Below are 12,500 nucleotides of genomic sequence, written 5' to 3' on the forward strand. Positions count from 1 at the left end.
ACAGGGAGGAAGGAAGAAAATGATCAACGGAAACAATGGTTGTCCCACGGACAGGTGACCAATCTGGATTGATGATTACCAAGTGAACTGCTCTAGGCTACTCCAAACATCATTCGGGTGTGTTGAGCTTTCTGCAGTTCATCTGTAATTTGCTACTTTCAGACCAAGGTAAAACTTTAACCTACAGTACACCCAGACACACTTTGAAAACATACACTTTAACACTCAAGAGCAGTCTCTCTCACCCTCTTTAGGCACACACACTGTTCTCTCTCTCTCTCTCTCTCTCTCTCTCTCACTATCTCTGTCTTTCCCTCTCTCTCTGTCTGCCTCTCCCTCCCTCTCTCTCTCTCTCTTTCTTTCTCTCTCTCTGTCTGTCTGTCTGCCTCTCTCTCTCTCTCTCTCTCTCTCTCTCTCTCTCTCTCTCTCTCTCTCCCACACACACACACACACACACACACACACACACACACACACAGAGGAATGTTTAATTGGCCATGTAAATCCAGGGCCATCATGAGTCCACCTGGCCTGAGGCAAACACATACCAGCCCTTTCAAAAAACGATCAGATCCTGTTTCAGTGGGCGCTCTCGGTGAGGTGAGGTTTGTTTAGAGAGCAGCCACCATCCCTGCGAGCCAGAAGCACTTTGAAAAACGGTGGCCTCTGACGTCAACATGCGGCATCTCAGAGGTAGCGGGCCACGCTTCGCATAGAGAGCAGCAGGAACAACAACAACAACAGTTGTAATTGCTGTATGCCCACTGCTCATGAGAGGAGAGCACAAATAACACACACATACCACACACACACACACACACACACACACACACACACACACACACAGACGACCAGTCGGTCTTGGCTCCCGATCAGTCGCTTGCGAGCGCACACCTCCAGCCTCATGCAAACACACTCACACCACCACACTGGACCACCATATCTGACCTGTGGTTCACAGCTAACGGAACTCTAATGAAAGACGACAGGAACCACACACTGTACACACAATTACATTCGTAAGGGCGGTCTGTCTGGACTGACACACACTTTCAGAGATGGGAAGTCAGCGGAGCCTCCCAACACACACAAACACACACAAACACACACACACACACACACACACACACACACACACACACACACACACACACACACACACACACAGAGAGAAACACAGAGGTTTCAAAAGTCGGTGCACAGAGTTGTGAGTGGATTGTGAACAGTACAAGGGGAAAAAATGGACAATACAACGGACATAAACGCAAACACTGAGACACCACATCACTGACCTTTGCACGTCTTGCCGTCGGGCTGAAGAGTGAAGCCCACGGGGCAGCTACAGCGCACCCCGGTGGCCGTGTCTTGCATGTGCGGTCACATCCACCGTTGTTCACTGCACAGGTTTCTAACAGCCACCATAGAGAAAGTGAGGGAAGGAAAATGCAGAAAGATGTAAGGATAGAGAAAGAGGGAGAGACAGCGAGAGAGAGGGAAAGGGGGGGGGGGGGGGGGGGGGGGGGGTGGGGGTGGTAGGGGCGGCAATAAAACACACATAAAATACGGCCACTTGGATGAAAGATCAAAAAACTGATCCTGACACATTGCCAACCATTGAGCAAAATGCCAAAAGGGTTGGATACAGCAGGGAAACACTGACTCCAGAGCAGGATTCTCCCACTGAGCCACGCACAGGTTCAAATTATGGGTGGAAATTCTGGTTAAAAAAAACCCACACAGGTGGCTCAGGGTGAAGCCTATGAGAGACAGAGCCTAGTCACAAACATCTCACTGCATCATCTATATTACACCCCCCCCCCCCCCCCCCCCCCCCCATCATACCACCCCAGCCCGCCCCCCACCCCTCTCAAAGTGAACACCGGGGGGAACCCAAACTGATGATTCTCTGTTGGGCGTCACTGACAGTGTACAATCAACCAACCCAGAGAATCACAGTAATCCCAAAGGTAAACAAAAGCAATTGAACGAAAAATAAAAAGGGAAACCAAATCAAGAAAAGCAAACAGAAAAGGCCTTGTGAGCAGCATTTGTTGCTGGCGAGAGGGGAAGAGCTTTAGTACATTAGTGAAGGGCTTCAGGTGTCTCCAGATCTACCTCAAAGGGGTTTGGAAAAAAAGAGAGATAAGATCGATTAAAGTCAGGAACTCTGGGAACTGTAAGTGACAGGATTTGTGATGTTTGAAGGACAATGCGCTGCACATAGTCGTGAAGGAAACGCTGTTGAGAAGTTGTCTCTAAGAAGAAACAAGAACACATGCTCATCCTAGATCAGGAGGGTGGAGGTGCAGTTATAAACTAGGGGGAACATTACTTTCTTCCAGAGAACAATATATCCAGTGCTATTACTAACGTCTCTGAAAGTCCACAACAATGAACTTATATAAATGGATTAAAATCAGGACCTCTGGTACTTATGGGAGCAACAACAGGGTCGTTGTGGCAGTGAGGTCAACACACAGGGGTACAAAGCAATAATGAAATATGGACCATTCATACAGTCTGTCTTGTCAACACATTACTGAATGGGAACGTGAGTTTAAGTTGTTAATCACACACACACGTGCAAACACACACACACACACACACACACACACACACACACACACACACACACACACACACACACGCACACACACACACATATGCACTAATGCACCTCGTCCAAACAGATGGGATTTCTCCCAGTAAACTTCACAGGTGTGACCCTACCATCAAGACAGAGCCTTTCCCTTCACTAATGGAGTTCCCTATTGAATAATACATATAAGAATAGTGAATAGTGAGTAGACCGCATTTGTCTCTATGCTGGGGAAACATGTCCTTGCACTGCACCATCTTTACCCATCTTTAGCCAGTCTACTCTGGCAGGGGGACTGCCAATGGAAACTAGCCTTTTGGCTATGTTTAATGTTTAATAACGAACACTGTCCCTCTTATCAAATAAACAAATAATAAAAAAAAATAATAATACAATTTCAGCTATAAGCATCTATTATGCCACATGGCCACAGAACCTCTGTGAGCCAAAATGGTGCCCAAAGTGTGAGAGGGTGAGACCAAATGGTCGTGCATTACCTTCCTCCAGACAGGAGCAGGGTGTGGGAGATTCTAAATATTTCTGATGGGGGCTAGAGGGAGTGGAGAGGGTGGAAAAAAATATATACTACATCTTCCTCAAACTTGTCTGTCTGATGGTCGCCGCAAGCCTGTGTGTTTGTGCTGTGTACATGTGTATGATGTGGTCGGTGTGTGTGTGTGTGTAGGTGTGTGTAGGTGTGTGTTTAACATGAGAATAGCGGGACTGACAATCTGAGTCAGGTTGATTTATGATCAGTGGAGAGGACCCTGTCATTAACTGCAGGGGCTGCCGGCTAAGTCCTGCAGCAAGCACGCTTCACAACAGCTGGACAAGTACAGCCACAGGGTAAGATCACACACACTCACACACACACACACCATCCAACGGTACCCAGATAACATTAACTACTGGCATAGCAGGACAAGCCTACTCCAGCCAATCCTCTCCCTTCACACACCCCAGTATGACGCACTCACAAGGACACGTGTGTGACGGAGTGTGTGTGTGAGTGAGTACGTGTGTGTGTGCGTGTGTTGAGAGGCAGGGTGCATGTCTTTACCTTTTACAAGGAAGCACAAATCACATACCCCTTAAAAGAAGTGCTGGTGTTTTCTGCTGATGGGGAGGGGGGTGGGGTTATCAACATGACAAGGCGTGTCAGAGGGGCGTGGGCTGATGAAGCGTTCTATCAGAGGGCCGGCAGCTCTCATCGCCACGGTGACAGACACAGATGGCCTGGTCCCGTCATGTGCATATGGAGTAAATACAGGAAAGGCGGTCAGGTGGGGTGTGGAGGCAGAGGGGGTTGGCCAATAACCAGTCAAACGAGCAAAGACGCACACACAGACATACACACACACACACACACACACACACACGTACACACACACACACACACACACACACACACACACACACACACACACACACACACACACATACACATGCACACACACACACACACACACACACACACACTCAAATCATGCTGCTCAACATCCCACTACAACCTAGCACCCACTTTGCCCCCGTTGAACTTCCCCAAAGGGGGGACGTGAGCCAGCCTTTTGCAGGACACACACGCTTACACACCACATTCTCACACTGCTGTTACAGAACACTCACACTTTACACACACAGCCACATTTGAGCTCCCGTTACTCCCCTGTGTGTGTGTGTGTGTGTGTGTGTGTGTGTGTGTGTGTTGAGAGAGAGTGTTTATGTCTAAAAGGGAGTGTTATTGTTCATGTTGAGGCAATGATGTAAATATTAGAGTAGGAAATGCATGTCTTTATGTATATGTGTGTGTCTTTATATTTAGGTATTGGTGTTTGTGCGTTTATGAGCATGTGTGTATATATTTCTGAATGTGTGTGTGTGTGTGTGTGTGTGTGTGTGTGTGTGTGTGCGTGTGTGTGTCTTGGTGGATGTGTGTGTGTGTGTAAGGAGGGGACGCAGGCATCATTACTGCCAGCGCTATGCCGTGAGTGCAGCATTGGGCCCCAGCCGCGGGCGATCATCTTTCGCCACTGCATGTCGAACCACCCCTCGCACTGTTCGCCCAGCTCGGCCCGCTGTGCGAGGACCCCCTTCCGCAGGCTGCCCTGTGGAGTGCCCGTTTATTTGGACTTGTTGCAGGAGGTCAGCGCGTCGTCTCTCGCCGCCACATCACATGTGTCCGGCACATGCTGGTTTATTTGAAAACGGGAATTCCTTAAATTCTCTGCTGCTGATTGGGCGAAATAGATGACCATGGCCTTCAAATGCCTCCTTGTGCTGTGCTCTCCCTCTCCCTCTCCCTCTCTCTCCCTCTCTCTTTCCCCTCCCTCCCTCCCTGGCCCTCTCCAACTACTTCTCCACCCTTTTTTTTCCTCTGTTGGATGAGTGTGCTCTGCATTTTGGGTCTTAATTTGTCAGTATCGCTCACATCCCGGTGCTGCTGGCTGCGAACACAACCAGAGGCCACGAGTGTCAAATCTCACACCGCCCTGCCGCACAGACACGGGTCTGCTAGAGTCTGTACACACACACACACACACACACACACACACACACACACACACACACACACACACACACACACACACACACACTTCATTCAGGTTGTTCAGATTATCCTGTACCAACAAATGTGCAGAGTCCAGACCATGGTAGCTAACTTTGAGTGAATGTCCTCATTAAGTCCATCTTTCAGAGTAGTGTGTATTGGTACTCTGTAATATAGACAGTTAACTTTCATATGATTCACACAAACAAAAAGAATGTTAAGCTTGTTTGTTTGTTGTGGGAGTGGGAGACAGCATGCTGAGTAGTAGTGTGTGCCATAAGGGACAAAAAGGACACTAATGGGAAAAAGAGAGGTAAATGAACATTGCAGAATGAAAGAGGGGGAATGATGTGTCCCAGATACACGACTGCTAGGGGTGACCACACAGAACAGATTCAGGTCCTCAGAACTAATGAGGGCCCTGCAGAGACTATGTGGGACACCACCATGCTAACAGGCACACAGCAGAGTTACCATGTGAAAATGAGGGGAGAGTGTTCTGAAATGGACGTCCGTTAACACTTAATGTAGCTTATTATGGCAGAGGGAAGAAAGAAGGAGATGAGAAGTTTCAGACCTTTTATTTTCCTCAGCTGCTATACAAGAGAAACATTTCATTTTCTCTGGCGTGAAAAAACAGGAGGAGGACTGAAAACGATTGGAATGTTGCGAAGGACTGTGGGATTGCATTTCATCCCTCCCCAAGCTCCTCCAAACTCCACCCCCTGAGACCCTACAGAGATCCAGCAACATCCATAATTTTACAGTTGACCTGTTGAGGTAAGAACTTGCTGTTTTATAAAGCACACATGCGTACACACGTTCTTTATCTATCTATGAACCTATTTCACACCGCTTCCTCTCGTCCCCTCTCTCTTCCTACATAGGTCTTTCGCTCTAGGACATCCAGAGACACTGTTGGGTTGTGTATCGCAGCACATCATATAGACTTCATTCGATACTGTTGGTGTAAGTTGGGTATAAAAAAAGAAATAAATAGAAATGAAATAAACGAAACAAAAATCCCCCAAAGATAAATGCTGCTCAAAGGCTAGTCAGTGTGGGTTAGTGTTAGGAACAAGCAGGGAAGAGAGTCATTGGTGAGGTGGAGCTCCTCTTGTGATTAACATTTTTATAGAAATAAAAGAACAGGAGATAAACTGACATAGAACAACAGATGGCAGGTTGCCGGAGAGAAAAGTAACTGAAGGAGTCTTACGTTTCTGTTTCTGTTCACGTAAGATAAATCATGAGTAGAGGAAAGCTACTACCAGTGTTGAATCTTTCCTCATTGTGTTTGTTTTGGTTTGATTTTGATTCGAAGTGGTCTGATGTGAATTGGTGAGATGCAATTTTAACTCATTCATTCACTGAACCATACTTTTTTTAGTATGGAGGGACCATATGTAAAGTCACTTGTTTATACAGCTCCGGAAAAAATGAAAAGAATGTGAATGAACGAACGGCAATGTGAAAGACTGGTGATGACAGATGAAAGCTGTGATTTTCAAATCAAGGTTATTCCACCAAATATTTTTTTTTATCTCTTCCTAAGTTAAAACATTAGTATTGTGTTGTTTAAAAATGATTAAGAGCCTGTTGTCCTTGCATTCTACGAGATCTGGAAACACTGCATCTTTTTTGTTACTTTGACCAGTTGTCATTTTTCTGCAAATAAATGACAATATTTTTGTTTGATATTTGGTAGAAATGTTATCAGTCGTTTATAGGATGAAACAAAAATGTAAATTGTACTCAAACACATACCAATAAATAGTAAAACCAGAGAAACTGATCATTTTGAAGTGCTCTCTTATTTTTTTCCGGAGCTGTATATGTAGTACTTGCAGTGAGTTGAGACACCTCTTCATTGCTTTGGAAAAATTGTTTGCCTCAGATGTTAGATGTCCATCATGTCCAGTCAGTCTATTTGGATTAGCCAATTAGCAAAACTGTTGAACCTTTAGGTACTTTAGAGACCTAATGAGTCAAATCGGCTTGGATTTAGAAAATAAGACATGGCTGACTTACTTTCCGCCCTCCATGTTTCTACAGACACTTGAGAAGGTGTGCCTTATCTTCCTCTTCCTCTTGACCTCTTTAAGTCACAATACACTGGCACCCTCAGAGGCAGCTCTGTGTTAGCAAGACATGCAAGCTACTAGACATGCAAACCAGAGCCAGAGGAGAGTATATCCTCAAGAGGAAGATTCAGCACCGCTGTTCTATAGAGAAGGGAGACCCCCTACAGCCCCGCCAAGACAACATCCAGGCTGCTGGAAGGCTCAGAGATTCCTACTGCAAATGCAAAACACCATCCCTGTGCCACGACCACGCTAGCTTCCCTCGAGCTAAGGCTAACGCCAGGCACAGCGGGCATCAGGAGCTGTGGAGCCTGCCGAGGCAGAGGCTGGGTAGGGAGCCTGACAGGAAGACTGGCTGGGGTTTGGGTATCACTGAGGGATGTGTGGTTAGTGGAGAGGAGTCAGATGATGGGGAGTGGGGGTGGGGGGTGGGAGTGGGGGGGGGGGGGGCGGGGGGGCACTAGGGTGGAGGAGGTGATGTCCACGTGAAAGTCTACTGGCCATCATCCACCACTCAAGAGAAACGAGAAACCACAAGGAGACAACATGTCTCCCTCTGGAGGGACAGCTATGGCAAGCCAAGGACATTATGGGATAGATCTGCCAACTCCTCGATAGGTCCTCCAGCCGTCATGGTCCAGGAGGTCTGTATGTATTACACTGGTGAGGTGTGTTAGTTGTCTTCTTCATGTAAGTGTGTTTGTGAGGTGTGTTCTTCATGTATTGGCCCTTTGAGTGGGACGAGGAGAAGAACAGAATCCTACCTGTAAGATCTTTGGAATGGCACATAGCAGGGAAGGGCTTTGGTTAGTTCTAATAACCTACGCAGTGGTATGGATCAGCACACTTCCATGGATGAGTGGGGACTGGGAGGAGAGTGGGTAGCAGAGTAGTGAACCACAGAGGCACCTTCTGAGTTTCTTTCTTTGTCAGATACAACAAATAAACTGACACTGTGTGACCTTAAGGGTGAACAAATAAACCAACAGAAATCAACAAAACCAATTAACCAGAAAAAAAGAAAAGAACAAAAATCCATCCAAAAGAAAAGCAAAAAAGAGGAAAAACACCAAAAAGAAGAGTAAAAAAGGGGGATATAGGAAAAAAAGGAGGAGGGGAAACAAGCACAAGCGATGGCAACACATAGAAAGAGGAAGAAAAGAGTTACCCATAAGTAGCCGCCGTTTCACCCGCTTGTCCACATCAGCTAGTGACGTGGCATTGAACTCAGAGCTCTCAATTGCAGCCTCATCTTTCTCTAAAACACAAGTGACAGGGGACAAACAGGGAGCAGTTGGTTAATGAGAAGCTAATGTCCACCGCCTGCCATAGACAGCCCGGTCCTCTTGGCATTGGAGCAAACCAAAATGGATCAAATGAAATAAACAAAAACAAACAAAGCCAGGAAGCAAGAAGCCGTGAAGAAGCGCCAATTTCCCTGTTAGAGTGTTAAGCCCACCGGTGAATCAAAATGAAATGAGAAAATAAAAATTAAATGTTTTTTTTTCCCCTCCAAATTAAAATAAAAAAATATAAATATTCCCCCTAAATTTTGCTTTCCAAACAAAATTGAGAATAACAATTCATTCAAATTATCATTACATATTTATTGAGTGGAAGGGAAGGAGGGGGAGGAATTTTGTTTTTTAAAAAGGGGTCATTTTAGGGGGGTAAAGGAAAAGATGGGGTGGGATAGGTATGGCAGAGGGGGGGGTGTTAGGGTGGATTGGGGGAGGGGGGCACTGACGTTGCTGATGTCTCCGTTGTAGTTCCTGTCTTCCATATCAAACGGCCAGTCTTTTGACACAGAAACTCCCTGGCTAAAGAACAGAAAAGCCCCAGGACAGAGATAGTATAGAGGACGAGAAAAGGAAGAGCAGAATCGAGGGATGGATGGATGGATGGATGGATGGATGGATGGACACTACATAGCTGGAGACAAACTGCATGAGAAAGAGATGACACCAGTTGAAAGGAGAGCAGGACAGAGTGATGGGATATGAAATCACTGATATGAAATATGAAACACTAGAAACAGGAATGGGGGGGGGGGGCGCTTCAGGAGTGACCCAGGACAAATCGCCTCCCATGGTGAAGGAGACATGGGAGAAATTAAGTGCAGGGCAAGGGATGATGGAGAGAGACTGAGAAGAGAGAAAGACAAGTACAGGGGCAGAGGAAGAGAAGAAAGAGAGAGAGAAAGAGCATGCAGACAGCTGAATGTCAGTCTGGGGGACAGTGCTGGTTGCCTGTTTGTCTATGGAACACATCACAACTGGCTTGGACAGTCAAGTCAACGCAGGAGAACAATGTTCCCAAGCGGAGCAGTGGCCGGCAGCGATTGGCTGGAGGGGTGGAGGTGGGTGGGGCATCGGCAGTAGCAGATAGCAGGTGGCAGCACTGGCAGCAGTGGAACGGGCAGGTCGCCGTAGTTACGGTGGCATGCACATTTCTGGCGCAGCAGCAGAGAAGGAAATGGGCAAGGAATGGGTTAGTCGGGTTCTAGAGAGGCCAAAACCTTATAGTGGGCCATCTGGGAATAGTGGGAGATCTGGGAAGACTTTGGGAATATCGCTGGGTTAAGTGAAAGGGTGTGGAGGGGGCACACTGAGACAGGGGTACTACATGTCCACCATTCTTCACATAATAGCTTTCATGGTGTGTAGAGCATAGTGGGGCAAAGTGGTGACTCTAAACTCACACGCCGCATGGTGTCTGCATGTGTGTGTGTGTGTGTGTGTGTGTGTGTGTGTGTGTGTGTGTGTGTGTGTGTGTGTCTGTGTGTGTGTGAGTGAGTGAGAGAGTGACTGTGTGTGTGTGTCTCTGTGTGTGTGTGTGTGTGTGTGTGTGTGTGTGTGTGTGTGTGTGTGTGTGTGTGTGTGTGTGTGTTTGTTTGAATGGGTCGCAAAAACAAAGGGTGACAAAGAGTGAGAGTGCGGGAGAGAAAGGAAAGTAAGTGTGTTGTTATGCAACTATGCCTTTTATATGTAAGTGTATGTGTGCATGTTAGTGTGTATTTGTGTGTGTGTGTGTGTGTGTGTGTGTGTGTGTGTGTCCATGCCAGGAGATTGGGACTGTTTGAGGGTGGCGGGGGGGAGGGTGGACTCCAGGAGTTTCTATAAGAAACCAAGGAGTCCTAGTTAAGACCCCCTCTTGAAGTGTGTGTGTGGGGGGACGGGGACGTTAATGGGCAAAAAAGGAAAACAAAGGTAAAACGAAGGACAATCACTTGGGGGCAAGGGGAAGAAATTAAATAATTAATTTTCTACCTATATTATGGAGAAGGTATTTGATGCACAACAAGCATAGGGGTGGTGGTGAGGGGTACTATTAATGAGTTACCGATAAACAGGGGAAAAACTAAATCAAAAGCAAACAAACGCAATCAAAATAAAAGGAAGAAATGCAAAGACACTGTTCTCATGCAGACAGATGAGAGTAGTGTGTTACTGAGAGAGGGCGCAAGCTGAAGGTCAGTAAAAGAGACACAGAGGAGAGTGAGAGACGAAGAGGAGGAGGACGAGGAGGAGAGAGGGAACCAGACAGACTCATAAAAAGGGAGGGAAGAGAGGATGCATGCTGTTAGCATGACCAGAGGCGTGGGGGCCGAGACACGGGGCTGAGTGAAGACGGAGGATGGGTGGACTCAACTCTAAGTGCAAACGGAGAGAGAGGGATGAGTGGATGGAGTGGAGGAGGAGGGCAAAGGTGGACGAGTGTCGGTTGGGTGTGAGTCGTTCAGATGTGGTGGCTTGCTCGTTCAGGGCAGAGGGAGATGAGGAGGACTGGACTGTGAGAGGGAGGCTGAGTTGGGGATGTCCGGGAATTCAAGGACAAGGGGGGACTTATTTTCGGATCATATTATTCCTTATTGGCCTTTTGAGGGGCTGTGTTTGTTTTGGCTGAGGGGGCCTCCTCTGTTTGATCAGGCTGCAATTGAGAGGTTCGCTCGAGTGGAGTGACTTTGTCTCTCTTGTTCCCAATTCTTTCTTTGCTTTGGTTTCACTTTTTTTTTCCAAAAGCTATGAATCAACCATTAATATATCTTTTTCATTTGCTGAGACAAGACAGGCAATCAGTAACTATCACCAGAAAGTAGGAGGAAGAGGAAGAGGAGTAGGAAGCCTATGACATCGCCAGACACGGGGGGGGGGGGGGGAGGTAGAGAGGAACCTATGAGAGCACTGAACACAGGAGCAAAGGAGTGGAAGAAGGACCTATGAGAGTGTTACACAGGAAGAGCCAAGGGGAACCTATGGGGACACTACAAACAGGAGCAAGGGGGAAAGGGGACATTTAGAGCATTGCACAAGGAGGGAAAGAGGAGACCCATAGAGCATGTCTACAAACAGACAGAGAAGAGTGAGATCTGTGTGGGGTCCATGGTAAGGGATAGAGGAGAGGGGAGGGGGCAGGAAGGATATTCCCTCACTCCAGGTGACCTTTGACCCTTGTAGACCCCCCCCCCCCCCCCCCCCCCCCCATCTCACCCCACCTGCAGATGGTCCAGGGTGCTTCACTTCTAATGCTGGAAAGGAAAACCATGATTGAGCACAATAAAACAAGGGTGGCAGTGAGGGTGTAGGGGAAACACTTCCAGGTCAGTTCAGGGTCACACTTGGTGCTGGGAGAAAGGTGGGAGAGAGGAGGAAAGAGGGAGATGAGTGGTAGAGGATAGGGGGGTGGTGGGGGTGGGGAGTAGGAAAGACAGTACACGGCAATATCAAAGATTTATTCCACTGGCTTTACAGACAAACATTTGTACAGGTGAGTGTAATATTCAGTCATAACATACAAGAGTACAAGACACAACACAAACAAAACAAAACAAAATGCACAAGCCTCAACAGAAGGCTCTACTTTTGACATCCATTTTGTAGATATTTCCGAAGTGCCCAAAAAAAAAAAATCACAAAAAATGTCTCTTTGGGAACCTTACACCAAGTAAAAAGAAAAGCAAAATAAAACCTCTATCCCCCGTTCTCTTTGCCTCTTCACCAAGGAGCTTAACATAACGTTCACCTCCTCCAATAAGTGCTTCAGATGTGTGACATTTGCGTTTCAACACATTTTGGCGGCGGCACCGAATGGAACTAATTAGACGCACCCTTGTGGGTGAGGTGTGGGCGCTAAAAGTGCCCTGCAAATGGGCTTGCCATCCGTTAGCGTGTGCTGAGCATGACAGCTAGGGCCATGACTGATGGCCAGAGTCTAAACAACAGGAACCTGTCAGTAAGACTCATGGTAACCCCATAAGTAACATACCAAC

General features: G+C 47.1%; 2 protein-coding genes across 2 annotated transcripts in view; both read right to left on the bottom strand.

Annotated features, from left to right (window-relative positions):
* mpped1 (metallophosphoesterase domain containing 1) overlaps positions 1-12,500 on the bottom strand; it is a gene marked incomplete at both ends in the record, with an annotated part of 121,865 nt that overhangs the window by 71,974 nt on the left and 37,391 nt on the right. The gene's annotated exons all lie outside the window — the stretch shown is intronic.
* Positions 1-12,500, bottom strand: part of scube1 (signal peptide, CUB domain, EGF-like 1) — a gene marked incomplete at both ends in the record, with an annotated part of 86,629 nt that overhangs the window by 23,094 nt on the left and 51,035 nt on the right. Inside the window, 3 exon segments of the mRNA XM_080851151.1 lie at positions 1,293-1,365; positions 1,371-1,408; positions 8,400-8,489. Coding sequence (XP_080707277.1) covers positions 1,293-1,365; positions 1,371-1,408; positions 8,400-8,489 — 201 coding nt within the window.

Source organism: Sprattus sprattus, assembly GCF_963457725.1.
Source record: "Sprattus sprattus genome assembly, chromosome: 14".
In the NCBI taxonomy this organism is placed as follows: domain Eukaryota; kingdom Metazoa; phylum Chordata; class Actinopteri; order Clupeiformes; family Clupeidae; genus Sprattus; species Sprattus sprattus.